Source organism: Malaclemys terrapin, chromosome 2 (assembly GCF_027887155.1).
Source record: "Malaclemys terrapin pileata isolate rMalTer1 chromosome 2, rMalTer1.hap1, whole genome shotgun sequence".
Classification (NCBI taxonomy): Eukaryota; Metazoa; Chordata; order Testudines; family Emydidae; genus Malaclemys; species Malaclemys terrapin.
Genome location: NC_071506.1, coordinates 112,543,242 through 112,565,007, shown reverse-complemented (window position 1 = coordinate 112,565,007; position 21,766 = coordinate 112,543,242). Strand labels below are relative to the sequence as shown.

At 40.4% G+C, this 21,766-nt stretch overlaps 1 protein-coding gene across 4 annotated transcripts in view; it reads left to right on the top strand.

The window, feature by feature from the left end:
* The window catches only part of HIVEP1 (HIVEP zinc finger 1), a 173,292-nt gene that overhangs the window by 106,877 nt on the left and 44,649 nt on the right, over positions 1-21,766 (top strand). For all 4 annotated transcript variants that reach the window (XM_054018313.1, XM_054018311.1, XM_054018312.1 and 1 more), the window contains one exon: positions 14,987-20,964. In XM_054018313.1, the coding sequence (XP_053874288.1) occupies positions 14,987-20,964 (5,978 nt within the window). The remainder of the gene's footprint in view (positions 1-14,986; positions 20,965-21,766) is intronic.

Sequence of the window (21,766 nt, the reverse complement as noted above, 5' to 3'; positions counted from 1 at the left end):
GTCCTCCACCAAAGGCCAAGAGGTGTTTTAAAATGGTTGATACAACAAATATAAGTAATTCTCCTTTTGTGGAAAGATATTGTGACCTGACCTGGCTGAAGATTTGTTTTGAGAAACTTCTAAAAAGTTGTGCGTATGAGGTAGTATTAACAATCTGCAGCTAGTGAAGAGCCACTTCCAGCAACCCAAAGATCTCAGGGCCGGGAATTTTACAGTAATGCATAAATGCGACATGCCCTGGTGGATGTCATCCTTCCCACCTTCTATCCTTCCATATTTAACTTCCTGGCTGGTTAAGGCATCATTGGCTGCTAGAGTGTAGTTGAATTAACCACTTCTGCTTCTGTTAAGCCCAAAAGGAGGAGTTAGTGTTTAAACTTCTACAGTTCCATCTATGAGGGCTAAAATTGTTCCCACCATCTTCTGTCTAATGTATCTTTAAACATTATTGCCATTAAATATGAGCGCTCATCTTTCTCTAATTGCTGCAGGCAATATGGATCTAATTGAGCCCAGCTTTTCAAATGGAAATCGGTATTAAAGTACTGAAGAGAAAGGAGCACGGACTATTTGCTCAGAAACTTGTTTTGGCTCAACATCATTATGTACAAAGGAAGCCTAGATAGAGTGACCAGATGGCCTGATATTCAGGGCTTTTTCTTATATAAGTTCCTGTTACTCCTCACCCCGTCCTGATTTTTCACACTTACTATCTGGTCACCCTAAGATTAGATAACCTCTTTTTCCTTTTATTTTCTATTTTTCCCCTCCATACTCATGGTTGGGGAAGTGTCTGTAGGCAGGATTTCATGAAATCAGGCAATGGTTTGCTAACGACCCTTACCCTGGCCACTACTACTACTTCTCTTACAAAAAGGCATTTTAAATCTAGTGACCCAGGCAATGAGATGTTATTCCTGCATGCAATACTAAGTGGGCACATTTGGCATAAAATGCCTCATTTCATGATTTCAATTCAAAAGTTGGCACACTGGAGAGGAAAGAAAAAAACCAGTCTGTAGGGAAAAAAATCATTTGACTAAAGATTTTGGTGTCAAGATGTTGTTTTGGAGGTTATTTTGATTTTTTGGCTAAAGTATGTACTGAATTGGAATATACTATAGCATGCCTGTTTAACAGTGGATGTTAGAATAGCTCCATTGAGGCTTTGGCATTACATTGGTGGTCAAATATTTATTGATCTTTGGTCCTTAAACCTGATGGACTTTTTGCTTACATTACACTCACATAGGCACAGACAACTCATGAGAGTGCTGAATTTTAAGGCAGCAGTTTTGGTAAGCTCAAGCCTCCTTTCAGCATCCCAGTCCTGATCTGTCTCAGACTGTGGGCGGCAGGAATTCTGAACTCCCACTCAGCCTCCTACGCTATTCCCCAGGTTGTTTTCTCTTCAGGTAGGAGGTAGGGATTTTTTCGGGGTGAGGGTAGGGGAGTTGTGTGTGTTTTTGTTTCCTCTCTTCATGGTGGTATATGCAAATATATAAGAAATCAGATAACACGGAGAGGAAGAATGTGTTCCTTTCATGGCAAAGCAGCACCAAGTGGTCATGTTGGGTTTCTGTTTTTTGTGTCAAGTTTCCAAAGCGTCACCTGTGGTAGTCTCTGAGAAGTAAAATCACTCTCTGCAACCATGGCTTAAGCAACTGAACAGCAGGTTTCTGTGGATTTGGGGTATTTGTACCAGGGATGAGGAAATGCTGTTGCAAAGTTCTGGAGTGTGAGCTTCCCTGGCTCTGCCATTTCTGTTTCAATCTCTCCTTGTTAAGCAATTCTTTTGTGGCTAGAGCTCTGCTGGACATGACTTCCTTAAAGCCAAACCAAGAAGCTAAATGCCCTAAATGGAAGTCTCGTGTTACAAGGATGACCTTTCTTGGGCCTACTAATTTAATTATGTCCCCACTCTCACCCTGAACTCCTTCTGATAATGTTCTCTAGCTGATATAAGTCATGACATTAAGACTTATCAACTTCAGGACAGCATCTTCTTCTCATCTATATCCAGTCATTTAAGGCAGTGGCTCTCAACCTCTCCAGACTACGGTACTCCTTTCAGGAGTTTGATTTGTCTTGCGTACCCCCAAGTTTCATCTCACTTTAAAACTACATGCTTACAAAATCAGATATAGAAATAAAATAGGGTCACAGCACACTATTGCTGAAAAATTGCTTACTTTCTCCTTTTTACCATATAATTATAAAATAAATCAATTGAAATATAAACATTGTACTTACATTTCAGCATATAGTATATAGAGCAGTATAAACAAGTCATTGTCTGTATGAAATTTTAGTTTGTACTGACTTCGCTAGTGCTTTTTTATGTAGCCTGTTGTAAAACTAGGCAATTATCTAGATGAGTTGATGTAACCCTGGAAGACCTCTGCATACCCTCAAGGGTATGTGTACTCCTGGTTGAGAACCACTGATTTAAGGCAAAATTTAAGGCAAAATTCACTTTGTCTTTAACTGACTCCTATTTCTGGGAAGAGATTGTATCACAGAGGAACTTTCTGATGAGTCCAGGCATTATGCTTTTGGAATCTTCCCTGCCTTATGCTGTGATATTACTGGATTGCTAAGGCTGATCCTATCTCCCCTTGCTGATGAAATATCTCAAATTCATATAAACTGTGAGGAGGAGAAGCCAAGTGGAACATCTTCCTCTTCGCCTGCACATTCTAAAGCTGTCATACATCTCACTCTCCCTGATTGTTCATCCAAGTTGTACAAATTGGTGATTCCTAAATGAAACATTTGAACTTCCAGTTGTCTTGACTGAGCATTTTTTCCGGTGTAGCTTTGTTATTTCCAATAAATTACTTTCTCCTTCTGGCTTCAGTGTATGTTTAAGTGCTACAGCTATTTTGACTGGGCTGTGACAAGGAGGTTTCAGATCATCTATATTGCTGTCACTCAAATTATTTTCCTTTTGTGTCTGCTAAAATGTTAAGTAAAATTGTTAGTCAGACTCTGTCCATCAGTAAAATACCATTAAAAGATAAGAAATAACTATTCTTCCTTCCCCTCACTCCCATTTTTCATTTAATGGTAAAACAATCATTCACTAATATTAATGATTAGAATTAAGTTCTTTAAAATGCTGTAGGTCACAATATATATTAAGTACAGAATCCAACAATGTTTCGGTCTTTTTAACTACTGGTTATTGAGGTGAAAAGTATATTAGTCTAAAAAACCACAAGCATGGTCATTTCTTGATGAAATGTGTAAGACCTTACTCATTCAAAAACTACGTTTTGCAAAAGGCTGAACTTAGCTGTAAGGAGATAAGATTATGATACTAGCAACATCGCGCTGCCTCTGAGATATCTTGTAGAACAGAAAGAAAATTGTCAGTATCACTTTCGACCACTGTTTACTTTTGTTTCTGTGTTGTCATGGCTAAGAGGCGGTGGGCGGAGTGCATGCAATTGTAATTTGATTGGTGGTGGGAGTTGGGAAAAAGAACAAGGAATAAGAGGCAGCTGAAAATAAAGGAAAAGGGAGAATTCACAGGGAATGTCTTCCTCTTTGTTGCCACTTCCATGGTTAAGTGAGGATCTCATGGGCATATGTTGTGGTCAAGATTTTTCAACAAGATGGAGACCTCTGTTCGGATACTCCAGGTACCCCAAAACATTTTAAACTATTTAGAAGTTCTTCAACTCTATATGTATTGTCCAGGCATATTGGGCTTTCCAACTTGGCAGCAATAACTTTAAAATATAGAATGGCTGTAGTTTATTTCTAGAGACCCTATATCTAGATTCATAGAGTTTAAGGCCAGAAAGACTAGATGATGTAATAATCCTGACATCCTATCTTTGGCCATTAAATCTCACTCAGTTAACGAGTTGATTTTTTTAGTACAGTTTGCATTAGTATGTTTTACATACAGTAAACTTCACAGCCATACTTGGATTCTTGTAAATCTGATCTTGTAAAGACTTAAAATTGTGCATATCTTTAGATAAATGAGCAGTCCCATTGAAGTCAATGGAACTACTCACATGAGTGAAGTTATGCACATGCGTAAGTGTTTTGAGGTTCAAAGACTAAAGGCTTGTACAACTTGTATGTGTGGACTGCTTTAACTGCATCAACCCAGTTCTAGCCATACAATACACACACCAACCATGAATGCACCTATACCTTATGGAGTTGCTTATACCTGTACAGCTTATTCCCATAACGGAAAAGGAATAAGCTCTTCCAGCATGGTACTGTTGTACCCACACTAAAAGTGGTACCTCCGTAACTATTTTGATTTAAAAAAAAAAAAATTTACACCCTAACCAAAAGTAATATCGGTACAAAAACTGTGTGTAGAAGAAGCAAGTCTTAAAGAGCTGATCCAATGGTCACTGAGGAAAAATTGGAAAAAATGGAAAAATTCATAAGTTTTAGTGGGCATTAGATCAGGTTTCTAGTCCGTGTATTTGATTCTTTTGAATGTTGAAATAAGTGATTTTGTTTTATTGACTTATTTCCAGTTGTGATTTATATAAAAGCAGATCACGTGGCTTTTAAGGTTTCATTCACCTAATCAAGAAAAAATAATCTTAAGACCCTGTTCAGCAAAGCAATTAAGCACGGGCTTGACTTTTTAAAGCCCATTGGCCAAGATTTTCAAAAGAACGACTGATTTTGGCTGGGTACCCAACTTAAAATGTTTAAAAGGAGCCTGATTTTCAGAAAGTGCTGAGCACCCTCCATCTGAAAAAAGTCAGGCCCCTTTAAAGTATTTCAAGTTTGGCACCCAAAACCATTAGTTGCATTTAAAAATTTTGTCTGTTGACTTTAAGGGGACTGTACCGGGGTTCTCTTTTCAGTCAGCAGGCCTAGTGGTCAGGGCTTGCTGCTCCAGCCCTTTTTTGATCAATCTGTCCTGAACCCTCTGAATGGGGTTCAGCTGGATCAGCCTACTTCTCAGTAACTCCCTAGTCCTGCCATCCCAGGACTAGGTATAGGAGAATCTGGGGTATGTAAGGGGACCTGGGACCACCCAGTGCCTGCCCAGGGCCCTTGAAAGTGTGATTGCGTGGGATTGCTTACGTTTGGCCCACTGCCTGCTCACCTTCCTATCACACCAAATGGCTGTTGGGGCATGGCTGCTGTTCACTTGTAGTCCTTTGCTTCAAACCCCAGAGTCTCAGGGCTAATGCAGGCGACCCTCTGATGCCCCTGCACGCAGTTCTCACTACCTCTTGGTCAATGTCTAAAAGGACAGGAGAGAGACTCACAGCTGGACCTTGGCGGAAAGAGCTTCTTCTACTGTAGTAGAGCAGTGCCCTTCTAGGAAATTGCTTCTCTCCTCCCTCCTGCCTAGGCTGCTGAAGTTCTTTTTCTACGCTCCTTTTCCTGGAAGCGTGTTCCGCAGTGCCTGAGAGGCAGAGCTTTCCTGGCCCAGTACTGCTCCAGCCTTTCCCCTGCATAGGCTTTAGTGTACAGGGACTATTTGTGCTTAAAATTAAGCATGTGCTTAAGTGCTTTATTTAATCAGGGACTAAAGCTCTGGTCAAGTGAAAAAATTATCTTGGCCGCATTAATTATTTTCATGTATGTATGTATGTATGTATATTTAGGTATTGACACTTTGGAGGAAAAAAATATTTGAAAAACTTCTGTCATTATTTGTATGTCCAGTCTGCTGTATGAGGTTTAAAAAAGTTCGTCCGTTACAGAAACAAAAGGTTTTAGCAGTCTGCTGTTAATTTAAATGAAGATCCTATGGCTTACGCCATTTAGACTTATTTTCTGTATCTAGCACTCAAGTTTTCTGTTGTTTATTCATGAAAACACACTCGCAGGGATAATTCATAACTGTTTTGCAATAGGCTCAGAGAAATCATTGCTGTAATTAAATAGACATCACATATAGGAATGTAGAAATATTTTGAATATTTTAAAATACCAGTTCCCTAGGGTTTCTAATTTTAGTTTACGGAAGACCCTTAGCAACAGTCTGCCTCTTTTTTTGAGAAGCTTTCACATCTTTAACTGCATTCTTTTTCAGGAAATATGCATTTTAAGAGTAAATGTTGGCCCTAGTATATGGATTTATAATGTGTTTTAAAATGCTTCTATAGAATAAACTAAAAATACTAGAAACTGAATAATGTACTAGCTGTTCATCTGTAAGCCAGAAAACTGTGAATCCAAAAGGAAACTTTCACAGAGTAAAAAGAACAGGAGTACTTGTGGCACCTTAGAGACTAACAAATTTATTCGTCTCTAAGGTGCCACAAGTACTCCTGTTCTTTTTGAGGATACAGACGAACACGGCTGCTACTCTGAAACCTTTCACAGAGTAGTATTGGAGCGGAAGTAGATGTCTTGCTTCTGCTCTATGTTGCTCTTTCTTTTTTTTTATTCAAGTCCACAGCTTTTTTTTGAGCGAGAGAGAGAGAAAGTGGCTGTTTAATAACATGTGGGTTTGAGCAGGCTTTCAGACAGGCAGCTCTAAGAATTACTTCCACAGAGCCGTGGAGCTCAAGCCAGTATCGGGTTCCTGGGTGAATAAAAAAGGAAGAAAAATTCAAGTAATTTATATTTTTCCTTTATTTGGCACGTTTCTTATATTACTGGGTTGTTGTTTGTATTTTACCTCTCTACTTCATGTGCCAGGAGCAAAGAGTAACTGACAAATGGCTGGTCTCTGAAGTAATGTGTAGAAATCTTGGCAGAGTCTCTTGCTCACATTTGGTTGCAGAGTGAAGCAGAGTAACCACAAGTGCTGAAAGCTTTGACCATATATTTGGTTGTTATTACTACAGGTCTGTCTCATCTTACGTGGGGGTTCCGTTGCGTAAAGCGCAAACCGCGTATAGCCAAAACCCCAGTGAGTTCAATGGCAGGCGAAATCGCCTGCACTACAGGTATAGTATTAAAACTGTTGGGGTTTTTTTTTTTGCTGACCACGTAAAGTTGGAATCGCACATGTTAAATGCGCGTAAGATGCGACAGACCTGTACTTCAAGCCAGGGTTCAAGACAGAGGATGCTGCCGCACCCCCAGCATCCCTAGTTCCAGCATCTCTGAGAGTAACTGGGGAGCAGGGAAGAAGAAAGGGGAAGTGAAAAGAATCATAGAATATCAGGGTTGGAAGGGACCTCAGGAGGTCATCTAGTCCAACCCCTTGCTCAAAGCAGGACCAATCCCCAGACAGAAAAGAAAGCAAACCAAACCAAAAAACAAGGAAAAATGATAGTGGAAAAACATTAGAGATAAGCTGGTTTGGGGTCTGATGGGAAAGAATGGAAGCACAAGTCAGAGAGCCAGTACAGCACCTTGGGACTGCTTTCTGTATACCCACCGTCTAGATACGTGTGGGCAACGGCTTCCATACTGCAAGATAGATTATGAAAAAAAGTTTTAAGAAATTTGATTCTAATTTGACCAAGAAGCATTTGACTGGCCAGTGGAAGTATTAGCATTCATAGAAGCACAGTGATTTGGAAGGATGAGGCTTTTGTGATTTGATGAGGGAGCTGATAGTTTATCATTCTGTGATTGATTGCTTCTGCCTTGCCCAAATGTAATTACTATTTAAAAGCAAATCAGATCTCAAACATTGCACTACTTTGATAAAGATTTTTGTAAATTAACACAGTCGTATAATGAAGTTGTGACAGATATGACTATTTCATGCAATATCCAAAAAAAACCTTAATACAATAAGTTATGTATTATTGTGGGCCAAGATTATATGTAACCTTTCTGGAGGAAGATGTAATGTGAGGCCTAGGAGTTCAAAGGGCTATACTGAAAATGTGCTGGACAAAAGTGGGCTTTTGGTTCAATATGTGTGAATATCTAGGGGGAGGTTAATGTAAATTCCCCACCTCCATTTATGCAAAAACCCAGCCTTTTGAAGTTAAGCCCTGGATGTGGTTCATTGCCTGTTGATTGTCTGTTCATGAAAATCAAAGGTCTGAGCTGAACTGCTCAGCCTTTCTGGTTCTGAATTTAAAAATGGGGAAAATCCAGTTGTGGGGTTTGAAAGACTAATACCTATCAGAGCCTGAGAATGGAGTTGGGGGCATCTTCTGATACATGTTTTAGCATGTGTGCACGTTGTTTAATTTTTTAAATACGATTTTTCTGTAATACTTTTACCTTTAGAATAAATGTGCTCAGAAAGTGTTGTGGGGGAATTTGTAACTGCTGGCAATTACACTGTTCATAGTCTTTTTGGAAAGAAAGCAAAGAACAGACCCTGACCTGTTTAGGTAGTCTGGCTTGCTGTGGATATCACAGTTTAGTCAGGGAACTATGCAGCCTGGAAAAACCCTGGTCAGGAAGGAGTGAGACACAGGTCTCTTCCCAGAGATGTCGGGGAGCTGGAAACCAGTAAGTGGGTGTCCTCAAGGGTCCACAGGCAGAATACATGTGCAGATACCTTGAAACTGTGAGAGAAATAGCCTCAAGAACATTTACCCAAAAAGGTAGAAGAGAGTAAAAATATAGGTGAAGATTGGCTGTAAGGGAGCAGTTCCTTTTTAAAAATAAAAATACTGTAGCTTTTGCAATTAGTAAGCATAAGATGAATATTTTGCACTTTTCTATAGTGCCTATTTTCAGAGGATCGCAGAACTTTTTGAAAACAATTAAAGTTCATAATACCATTGTTAAGCAAGTGCTTTATTTACAATATTTTATAGATAGGTAATCTGAGGTACATTTTAACACCTTCCCTGGTCAGGATCACAGAGGGAGTCAATGACAGAGCCAAGAATAAAAACAAGGAGTCAGACTCATAATTCCTGCTGATTCAAAGTTCTTCCAGTATGAAAATCCCACTTTCAGTGATTGCTGAAGAATGAAACAAATTATAAACCATTTCTACAAGTTGTTTTCCTTTTGTGAGAGCATTTTTACAGTCTTCATTCCCCCCCCCCCCCGAAATATACAGTCCTCATATATTAGTATGTCATTACAAAATATGGCGATAGGTAACCCTCCAAAACTCTTGAGATTATTTTCACAGTGAATTTGAGATTCCTAGTTACTGAATTGATAGAGGCTAGGCACAGGTCAGATGTTGAAGCATTTGTACTTGTCTTAAAAGACCCTGTCCACTCTATAACTTTTAACCAAGTGTGGTGTCAGTTTACTAACATGGTTGGGTCTAAATATTATGTGTGTCCTCACACAACCTGGTTCAAACCAGAGTCATTTAACACCATTTCTCCCCACCAGTGTGGCACATGGTTGTCTTCCTGATTTAGTACACAGTTTGTAGCAGTTTAGACAGGACACCTTACCCTTGTGCTACAACATGTTTGACCACTTGGACATTCCTCTTCATGCTGCTTATTTCCACTCCGGGCTTGCCTACACTTGAAATGCTGCAGGTGTGCTGCTATAATGTTTCAAGTGTACACAATACCTACGTTAATGGGTTCTCCCATAGGTGTAGGTCAGGGATAGGCAACCTATGGCACACATGCCGAAGGCGGCACGCAAGCTGATTTTCAGTGGCACTCACGCTGCCCGTGTCCTGTCCACTGGTCTGGGGGGCTCTGCACTTGAATTTAATTTTAAATGAAGTTTCTTAAACATTTTAAAAGACTTATTTACTTTACATACAATAGTTTAGTTATATATTATAGACTTATAGAAAGAGATCTTCTAAAAACGTTAAAATGTATTACTGGCACGCGAAACCTTAAATTAGAGTGAATAAAACAAGATTCGGCTCACCACTTCTGAAAGGGTGGCGACCCCTGGTGTAGGTAATCCATCTCCCCAAAGAGGATGTACCTAGGTCGACAGAAGAATTCGTCTGTCAACCTAGCAGTGTCTACACCTGAGGTTAATGTGTCTTAATTACATTGCTCAGCGATGTAGATTTTTCACACCCTTGAGCAACATAGCTAGGCCAGCCTAACTTTTTAGTGCAGACCAGGCCTATGTTCTTGTTCCATGGGCACACTAGCATTTCTGCTACCGGTGAACTGCCTAGATTTTCTTGTACAAATGCAAGCAGTACAATAGGTGTGGAGGTATGGTTGTGATAGCAGAAAAGCTGCAGTATAAATGGAACTGTATTCTTTGCATCCTGATAACATGACCCAAGCCTCTTTCGGGTTACAAAATCACAGCTAAAATTTTAGTGCAGGCAGGTTCTAGTGACATCCCCCAGAGGCAGTATTTCTGAGTTCCACAAGAGTGTGGAACTTGATAAATCCATTGCCTACTCATTGTGGTTAAATTTCCTCTAGCAAATGGGAGAGAATAACCTTTTCTGCAGAATCCATGTTTTTGTTTATATAGAAAAATGTTTTTAGCCCTTAAGGTTGAAAGAAAATCTAACTATGAACTGGCTGTAAACTAAAGCATTCTGTGCAGACATCAAGCCAGAAACAAGGGTGTGAACTGCCCCAAATGCTGGCCCCACCACACAGTCCAAAAAGCCAGGCTATGTGCTGGGGAGTTTCTCTGAGATGGAGTGAGAGGGACTCTATTTCCTCGCCTTCTCTCCCAGCCACTCTGGAACAGCAGAGCCACTCTGGTCTGCTGTTATATAGCTTCAGACTGAAGCTGCCTCTGATTCACTTATATTCCTGATGAATGGGGCAAAGGATGATTAGTGGATGGACACTGGATCTGCCAATCCCACCACCAATTCCCAATTGCACTCTGGCACATCACAGTCCCCTCCAAAGCTGCTGGTCTCCTTGTCATATAGGAAGCGTATATGACATATATGCTTTCCACCTTCTGCAGAATAGAAGCAGACTGATGCCTCTGCAAGAGCCACTCTCAATGTACAGAGGAGGCAGAATTCATTCATACTAGAAGTATGACTGCCACCATTTCATCTCAATGGGGTGTTAATTGTAAAAATTCTTCACCTGTCTGTATATTCCAGAATAAGAGTACTTTGTTGCTGCTTAGCTAAAGAAAGGGTATGGAGTGGACACTTATTTCAGAAAAGTGCCCATAAATGTAGTTACTCAAGAATAGCTGTTCCTGAATATCACGGTGTATATACAAGCCCATAGTACTACCACTCAAACTACCATTCATTGGGACCTTTGGAGGGGCATCTGCTTTCCACTCTCACCATACCTTTCCTTTATTTTGAGTATCAGCATCCAGTTTGAAAATCTTCTGGCTAGTGACCTACTGGTTTATTTGTAGAAGTTTGCAAGGGTGAGAGAGCACCCACATACAATTATTAGCTTCCACTGTGATAACCATCAACAATGCTACATGAGGTGGTGGTGGTGATTTTCTGGACACTTGTGCATTAGGAATAGATAAATATTTAGCAGATTAGAATAGGATTCAGAGATGAGGTAAACAAAGGTGCATAACAGCAAGTTGCATACACGTGTGTGTGTTTGTAGAGTAAATATTACTACTTATTTTCATTTTATATATGCTGTGTTACACTGTGTTTTGATGCATGCTCTGTACAGAATAATATATGCCTATGCTACAAAATTATACTTTTGCTTAATATTCTAAATCATTTGCTATTCAGGGAAGCCCTGAAACTCCCAGTGTATGCCTAGTTAAATAGAGCAACTAGTCTAGTTAAATATGGAAATAATTCAAATTTTGTTAGTTTTGTTTCATGAATACACAAATGGAAAATCATTTAAACTTGACTGATTTAATTCATCTGTGGTAGTAGCTCATCTGAAACGATACTGATAAATCCAGTCAGAAAAATAACCATGAAGGAAGGCGTCTTCATTTTGCAACAGACAAGGAATGTAGAGGAGGGGATGCGGGGGGAGAGAAGACAGTCCTGACAGAAAAACAAAATTTGTTGCTCAGTGCTTCATTTGTTCCACTATAATAATTTGTATTTTTAAACAAGGACAAAATGAAGGCTTGATTTTACTGTGAATGAAAAGGAGTTGCTATAAATCCAAAAATATTATTTAAATAGCTCAATTTCTTTATATTTTCTTTGCAGATTTTCATATATACCAGCATAGTGACTTTTGTAGTACCTTACAAATCAACAAGCAAGCATAGTTTTCAGGGGGAATAAATCTCTCTCAATCTAACCTAACCAGAGAGTCTAGATATGGAAAATACCTATTCAGTCATCTGGTCCATTTCCCTGGTAGTACAGGACTTACTGTAACTGACTAGTCTTATTTTGACTGTCTAAACTGAAAGAGATTAAATCAATAAATAGTATAAACAAAAGTGAATTACATTCTGGCAGTTTTAATATTCTGAAGTATCCTTTATAATATAAGGTAGGCTAAAAAATAATTGTTACCTGATAAAGTCTCTTTAATTCAAAAACTAAAAATTTAGAGCCTGCGGACACACAAAAGTTTCTGTACTTGTTTGCATAGAAAACCAATATAATAAAGGAAGTTTGAATAATGAAGTTTGTAGCTTGAGCCATTATTTTTAGGTTTAACGGGCCAAAAATAATTAAAACCGTGTTCAAAAAATTAATATCTATGGTCCACCCCTCCAACCCAATCAGTTTGTCACAGTTTCAGGGTAACTGCACCTGTATTTCCCCTCTGTGGTCCACCAAAGGTACCCAATTTAGGCTTCCTGCTCCTAGCAGTCACCTCTCTTGGGCAGAGTCCCACATCTCACTCCCTACCGACTGGGGATTTTAAGGCTGAACAACTCCCTGCCTTACTTATATGGTAATATCCCCAGCAGCCAGACTACCTAAAAAGACCACTGTTTGCTTTTTTTTTTTTTCCTCCAATGGCTATAATCAGTGTATTGCCCACAGTTATAAGTTACCACACAGCTCCTTCTAAGCAAGCATATTTATTCTTAAGGTAAAAGCATTGCAGAGAAAACCTATAACAATAAAAGTTGCTGCACACATGCAAAAAAATCTTACCAGAGGTCACCTACGTGCCCTGTAAGCTGCATGGCCACGCAGCAGGCTCTCAAGGGCAGGTGGGGAGAGGCATCCCTCCCCAGGCCCACCGGAGCTGCCGGGGAGAGGAACCCCTTGCTCGACCTGGCCCAGCCCCGCTGGAGCTGTCGCGGTCAGGGAGAAGTACCTCTCACGCAGCCCTGAGCTGCTGTGGCAAAAGAGGGCTGGGAGGAGTCCTCTCTCCCCACCACAGCCCTGGGGCAGCTTGCACCCCAAACCCCTCATCCCAGACCCCACCCCAGAGCTTGCATCCCAACCCTCTGCCCCAGCCCTGAGCCTCCTTCCTCACTCTGAACCCCTTGGTCCCACCCTCACCACATGAATTTTGTTGTGTGCACCAATATGAAAGTGATGTGTCACACATCACTTCCATATTGGTGTACATAACAAAATTCATTCCGCACATGGACGTAAAATATTAGAGCGAACACTGGAGGTAACCCCCAATACCAACATAGGGCTCTGGTAGGTTAAACCCACAACTGGGTTTTCCCCCATGGTTACAAGTTCACAATTGTCTTCACTCCAGAACCACAACAAAGGCTGGGCAGATCAGTTGCTTCTTTATATAGCTCGGGCCTTTTATCTTGGCCTTCTGTAACAAGTAATCAACAGACAATAACCATCTACTCGGGGTATAGCTTTAAAAGGCTGGGGTTTTGCATAACCAGTGTTGGGGACTTTAGTTTCGCCTCTCCCTAAAAATTCCCCCAAAAGTCAACTTAACACTTGTCCCCAAAGTCCATACTTTTCTGGCACATTTGCAGTATAGTCTTTAGAACTCCCAGTTCTTACATCTGTTACATTTTCCCCTATAGAGGTTACATACAATCCTGGCCCACAATAAGACCTAAAACTTAATACAGTAGTACAGGATATTTCAGGAAATTGCCCCATATGTCATACAGTGTTTTCACCATCTTGTCATGTGGATGTACTCTGTGTGGCCCACATCACAGTAATATCTAAGCACATCACATACCTTTAATTTATCCTTACAACACCCCAATGAAGCAGGAAAATATTAGGAAAATATTGGTTTTACAGACTGGGAACTGAGGCACTGATAGATTAGGTGTGAAATCCACACCCCATTTAACTCAACAAAAATGTTGCCATTGACTTAAATGGGGCCAGGATTTCTTCTGAAGAGTATGTCTGCTCTGCATCTGGGAGCAAGCCTCTCACCCCAGGTCCACAGACTTGTGCTAGCAGAACTTGCTCTAGCATGCTAAAAATAGTTCTGTCAAGCCCCCTCCTGCAGGCTCCAGCCTGAGCCACATCATCTACGTGGCTATTTAGCACACTAGCGCAAGCCCTGTTAGCACAAGTCTGTGGACCTGGGCTGGGAGGCTCAGTCCCTGATGTACCCACAGTGACTTGCTCAAGGTCACATAGGAAGTCTAGCAGAACTGGAAACCCAACCTGGATTTTCCGAGTCCCAGTGTCTTAACCACACAATCATATTTTCTCAGTGAGCAAAGTTGGGTGATATGGTGGTAAAAACAGCATTGCCCAGTTAACATCTGTGCTATTATTGTTGCTTATGCTAACAGAGCTAACTGATCATAATGCAGCAGGGAGAGGTTACTCAAAAGAAGCCTAGCATTAGTAGCTGAGAGAGAGGTCTTGCAGCTAAGAAGATAAAATGTTAACAGTGGGAAACATGGGGCTGGTCTTAGGTGTGTTAGCAACACAAGTCACAGAATCAAAATTCAGCTCTTGCTTCCCAGGACAACAGGTGCAGGTTTCAGCATGTTCAGTCCCTAGAAATGAAGAACACTCTGGAGGAACGATCTCCAGCCCTTCTCTGCTAGATGGACAGTTTAATGCTCAGGAGAAGACATGTGTTATATGGGACTATCAAACAGACTTGTTAATTCTGAATAATTTGTAGTGGAATGAAAAACTATTTCCATTTGCATTTTAGAACATGTTGAAATGTTTTACTAGATTTGTTGAAACTGTAAGGTGTCATTACATTGTTATGATGATATAATGTATTTGTGTTGTAATAATAATTCATACAGTGATTCTGTGAATTTACCATTTCTTTTTCTGTTTTGTTTTAACATATCTCAGAGGCTGGTACTAGAGGAACTTCAGATACAATTAAAGGTGTGAAACGGAAAAAGATTGTAACTGAAAACCATCTGAAAAAGATACCAAAATCGCCTTTGAGAAACGCCCCTCAGGCCAAGCATAAACAAAATGTAGAAGAATCTTCATCATCTAAAATTCTTCCTGATTCTTCGGAACACTTACAAGCAAAGAATCAGTTACCTGTACAAAATGGAAAACAATGTGTGAAACAAAATGGGGAAACACTTAGTAGCAAGGTGACTGATGAAACAGTCACATCTGAGACATCAATGCAGACAAATCTTTCATTGTTACATAAGTCCTTGGATTTTAGTAAATGGACAGCAGAAGACTGTGATACAAGCCAATTAAACTTGCCAGCGAAGAAGCCTCTCTCTAATTCCTTGTCAAGTAAATCAAAGACTGACAATAATGAATGTATTACTTTTGTAGATTGTAGTACTTCATCCTCAGGTACAAGTACTGCATTTGATGTCTTATTAAAAGCTATGGAACCTGAACTGAACATCTTAGCACAAGAGTGCACTCCTTGTGGGATGCAAATAGAAAAAGTGAGACCAAATAAATCTACAAGCGCCTCTTCGAGTCTCACATCCAATACAATAAGTGTCCCAAATCATTTTGCTTTGTCACAGCAAGAGTTTGTAGCTGGATCGCACTACTACCCTTGTACTTCACATAATGTGCAAGCAGTAACATCAGGGAAGAGTGAACAAGCACAGACCAAGTCAATTTCTCATTCACAAGAACAATTTATTGCTAAAACTGGACAGCAAAATCAACAGATTGTTGTGTGTCCAGGTTTCACTAGATCACTGGTACGTCAGCAGGGTCAAGAAAACCCCAAACTCCAACAAATATACAGTATAGCAGTAACCTCTTCTGTAGTACACCCCCCCTCTTCTACTGTGACTCAGGTTTTTCCTCAAAACCAGCTAGTAGCTAGTTCATCTTCATCTTTGTCAATTAAGCCATCTCATTCAACACACTTACCTGTAGCTCCCCTGTATAATTCAGCCCAAATAGCATCAGTTGTCAACCATGGTGTAGAACAAATATGTAATCTTCTGAAAGACCAGAAGCCTAAAAAACTAGGAAAATATGTTTGCGAGTATTGCAATAGGGCTTGTGCCAAGCCTAGTGTTCTCCAAAAGCATATCAGATCCCATACAGGAGAGCGACCGTATCCTTGTGTGACATGTGGATTTTCATTTAAAACCAAAAGTAATCTATACAAGCACAAAAAATCTCATGCACATGCAATCAAACTTGGACTTGTCTTACAACCGGACTCTGGTGGTTTATTCCTATCCCATGAATCAGACAAAGCACTTAGTATTCATTCAGACGTGGAAGAAAGTTGTGAAAGTGAAGATGAAGGCACTGCTGATGAAAGACAAGGTGATCAAGGATCCTTAGAACTGGAACCTGCACAAATAGTGAAAATCATTTCAAATTCTGAAACGTTACGGAAAGGAAGCCCCATTCCACTAAGCAATCCAAACTATATAATAGGTGATTCTTCATTGCATGACACAGAACCACAAGTTAGGGCAGCTTTACCCAAAGTAGTAGTTCATCCTGTGAATGTTTCTCCTTTAAGGGCTGATAGTCCAGAAGTAACAGACTCCACGCCTGAGCTTGCTGCAGCACAGAGACGAGATTTTAAAGTTACAAATATAAAATCAAACATAACACACATGGTCTCTTTAAAGGAGACAGATGTTGAGCACCACCAGAAAATAGAAATGGGTCCATTAGAAGAACAACTTGGGTCTGCTGTAGGAACAGCACATGCACAGCTACAAAGACAACAGGCAACTGATTGTTCCCAGGAACAAGGAAAATGTCTTTTGAGCCCTAGGAGTTTAGGTAGCACTGATTCTGGTTACTTTTCACGTTCTGAGAGTGCAGATCAAACAATGAGTCCACCAACTCCTTTTGTCAGGGGATTGTCCACCTCTGAAAAAGACCCAAATAAAAATCTGTCCTCTGTGCCACGAATAAGTGCCACAGTGGCATCTGTTGTACAAACAGTTTGTGCTGAAAAACATTTACTTTTCTCTGGTCAAATGCGACCACCAATGGCAACGAAAACACTTGAGGAACGCATCTCAAAGTTAATATCAGATAATGAAGCTGTAGTGGATGACAAACAGTTAGATAGTGTGAAACCAAGAAGAACGTCTCTTTCAAGAAGAGGCAGTATAGACTCACCAAAATCATACATATTTAAAGACTCCTTCCAATTTGATTTAAAACCGATGGGAAGAAGAACTAGTTCAAGCTCCGACATACCAAAGTCTCCTTTCACACCAACTGAGAAATCAAAGCAAGTTTTTCTTCTGTCTGTACCGTCCCTTGACTGTTTACCTATAACCAGAAGTAATTCTATGCCTACTACCAGCTATTCAGCTGTACCTGCAAATTTAATACCACCTCCTCATCCAATTCGAGGAAGTCAATCATTTGATGATAAAATTGGCTCTTTGTATGATGATGTCTTTCTATCAGGACCTGTCACTCCACTGCACCCAGGGGGGCATACTCGCACTCTTGTTAGACAGACAGCAGTAGAAGACTCTTCAACTAATGAAAGCCATGTTCTTGGACCAGCACGATCTGTAGAAGAAGGTTATCATGGATGTAATTTGTCTAATGAACTCTCATTGCCAAGGAGCAAGTCACTTGCACAAGTATCAAATTTGGAAAAAGTAAAGAAATCACATCCAGGGCGAGGGACAATGTTTGAGTGTGAAACTTGCAGAAACCGCTATAGAAAACTGGAGAATTTTGAAAACCACAAAAAGTTTTATTGTTCAGAGTTGCATGGACCAAAAACCAAGGCAGCTATCCGAGAGCCTGAACATAAGATAGTCCCCAGCACTACACAACCTCAAATTCTGCACTACAGAGTTGCCAGTTCAACTGGTGTCTGGGAGCAGACACCACAGATAAGAAAAAGAAGGAAAATGAAAAGTGTTGGAGATGATGACGAGCAACAGCAGAATGATACTGGGATACCATCAAAGAGTACAGAGGGTCAAAGTAAGCTAGGAGACTTTCCCAATTTATCTAAACCGAATGCAACAATCGTAGGTTCACAACAGCATGGCAGCATTCCGCTTCAAAGGTCTCAAATTCAGCTTGTGGCTCGAGGCACAGAACAAACCACTGAGCCAAAGATCTCTCCACTTATGAAAAAGCAGACAAGTTCAGTTACACAAGAAAAGGTAGAGTTGAAAAGACAAGGAACTGGCATTTCAGTAATACAACACACTAATTCATTGAGCAGGCCCAGTTCATTTGAGAAATCAGAATCTTTTGAAAGAGTTTCACCAGTGTCTTTTCAAGAGGTTAATAAGGCCATGAAGCACCATCCTTTGAACACCGTGGTAATTCAAGACGAAAGACATTCTCATCTGAACACTTCCCAGCATCATCAATCAGTGTCAGCAGAAGCACCCAGAGTGGAACTTCAGGAAAGTCAAATAGTCTCCAATGAAAGAAATGCAGTAATGCAGCCATTAAAACTAGTTCGCCAACATAACATCCAGGTTCCCGAAATACTGGTCACAGAAGAACCAGACAGAGACCAGGAAAATCAATTCAGTGATCAGGAAAAACCAGAGAAGTTTAATTGGCCTCAGCGTAGCGAAACTCTGTCAAAATTGCCAACAGAAAAACTGCCACCAAAGAAGAAAAGGATCCGGTTGGCTGAAATTGAGCATTCTTCAGCTGAATCAAGCTTTGACTCCACACTTTCTAGAAGTTTAAGTCGGGAGAGTAGTTTATCTCATGCCTCTAGTTTCTCAGCTTCATTTGATAAAGAAGACCTTTCTAAAACTGAGAGTGCTTCCAAAATAGATCTTAATAAATCAGCAGAATTCCTTACAATTCCTGCTGGCTCAAATACACTTGGTGTGCCTGGCCCTCCTTGCAGAGAAATGAGACGTGCTGCATCAGAACAAATTAACTGCACACAGCCATCCATGGAGGTTGTAGATTACAGAAGTAAATCTTTTGATTGTGGAAATATGTCTCCATCAAAACCTACCCCACTTGTAGAGAGATCCTCTCCAAAGTTGTCTTCTGGCTGTGGAGTTACCGGACATGTGCCTCTGTTAGAAAGGAGGAGGGGGCCACTTGTAAGACAAATATCTTTAAATATTGCTCCAGAAAACCATCTGCCTCAAGTTAAATCTTCATCTTCATTTCAAATAGGTCATGCAACGGACGTGTCTACAGTACCATTTCACAGGCTGCAGACCTCTAGTAGAACTTCAGTGGAGTTTCCTTCAAGTTCTCAGCACTCACAGACTTACTCTAAGCCATTACATGAATCTCAATCAATAACTCAGAACTGTAACCCTCTTAGCCTCCCTTCTGTTCAGCAGCCTTTAGGTCCTGTTTTGCATAATCAGGGAAAGCAGCCCTCAACACAGCATTCACAGACTTCTCTTAAAGTACTGGCCCCAGGAGAACAAGCAGACAAAAACACCTTTTCCTGTCAGTCTATTGAAAAGGAGTATTACTTTGCTCCCAAGTATCAGCTTCAAGTTAAAGCTCTGCATGCAAGTAAGTCGTATTCTTCTAAACCAATAACAACTGCTTTCCCAACCCATGCTCTTCCAAGTCAAATTGGTTTGGACCAGAGTGGGACTTCATTATCTATACCTACTAAATTAGCTGACAGTATGTCTAATCGGTATTCAATGCCTCCCCGAAAACATATGATACCTGAAAACTCCAGTGGTCAAATACATCACACCCCACCTTTTGTGGTGCCTGTTCGTGTTCATAGTAATGTTCCATCTTATGGATTTGCTACTGTTACACCTCTTCCCCAAATTTTAGTGACGCAGGATCAGGTAAATCAGTCTGTCTGTAAAACAAATGTTGTGACAGTGCCAACTCTTGAAGGGAAAACTCCGCTGCCAAAATTACACAGAGATCATCAGAGGGTTTTGCCAAATCTACAATCAGCATCTATATTTGATCATTCATTTTCTGAGACTGGAAGCAGAAATTCACCTTTGCCAAGTTCCTTGAATATTATTCAGAAATTGCCAGTTAGTGGACTCTTCCCCCAACAAGAAGCTACAGCATCAAGTAAACGCATGCTCTCACCAGCCAATAGTTTAGATATTGCCATGGAAAAACACCAAAAGCGTGTTAAAGATGAAAGTGGAGCAGCTTGCACAACAGATGCTAGATCAATGCATACATTGAACATTCGAGCCAGTGACCCTAATAGGCAAAAGAAACCAGTATTGGTGCGACAGATTTGCACCACAGAGCCTCTTGAAGGTCTCTTACTAGAGCCTGATGTTCTCCCACAACATGAAAAAAGCAGCAAAGATAGAAATTCACCAGATGTGCTAGTGACTGACCACCATTCATCTGAAAGTGTTAAAACTGGAGTTTCTGAAACCATAAAGGAGTCACCTGAATTTGAAAGTCTGACATCTTCTGCATCTCAAAATTTTGAAGTTAAAAAGCCATCTGAACCTTCTGCAGTGAATAATCAGACTTCTCTTCTGAAGACTTTAGGTAACAGTCAAGAAAGGTGGTCCCCACGGGTTAATAATGAGGGCACACAAATTAATACCCAAGGCCAAGCAAACCCTGGAACTACTCTGTCTGTGGCAAATGCAGGGGATACACAACGATTGTCATTTCCAAGCCTAAAGACTTTAACAAATTGTACATGGTGTTATCTATTAAAAAGAAAGCCATCACATCTGCTACTAAATGACCAAAAAACTTCAGCATATTCTACTTGGACTATTAGTCTCAACAATCCCAATCCACTTGGTTTGTCAACAAAGGTTGCTCTTTCCCTCCTAAATTCAAAACAAAAAGTTGAAAAACCACTATACACTCAAGCAATAACAACTCATTCCAGATCCGACGTATTGGTTTACTCAAGCAAGTGGAGGAACAGCTTAACCAAGGTACTTTAAAGTACATTTAATATATCTTAATTTTAAGGATCAAATTTGTGTTTATAGAGTACTTGCTTTAAAAAAGCATACTGCATTTATATTTTTAATAATGTATTGTGCCTTGATATTTTTCCTATCTAATTATATGCATAATGTGCTTATGTGTTATAGTTGTGCTGGGATGCACTACTATAAAGATATTACACTATTTCAATGAAGAACTTGTTCTTAGGAGTTTATCGCTTGTCATAAAAAAAAAAAATCTTTGTAGATTAAAATTGGACAGGTCTTTGAACAGAAATCCATTTGGCTAGTTTTAAATTGCAAGGAGTGTACCAAAAATAGCTTCCATTTAAATACTTCAACACTGTCTATTTAAAAGCAACTTTGTTTGTAAATGAAGAGTTTGCAGGTATTTGACCCTATAAATTGACTATTATTGTCTGATGTAAAATAGAGCTCTGAGATTGAGCAGTTATCCATGGGTGTGGTACAAACACATTTGATATCATTGCTAGTTGAAACAAGGTGGGTGGGAGGCAATGTTCCCTCTGATTTTTTATATCCATATGCGGAATGAATTTTATTATATGCACCAATATGGAGGTGATGTGTGACAGGGGTGGGGCCGAGGAGTTTGGCGTGTGGGAGGGGGTTCAGGGCTGGGGCAGAGGGTTGGGGTGCGGGGGGGGGTGAGGGCTCTGGGGTGGGGCTGGAGAAGAGGCGTTTGGGGGTGCAGGATGCCCTGGGGCTGGGGCCAGAGGACTCCCCCCAGCCCTCTACCCGCCACAGCAGCAAGCTCCGGGGGAGG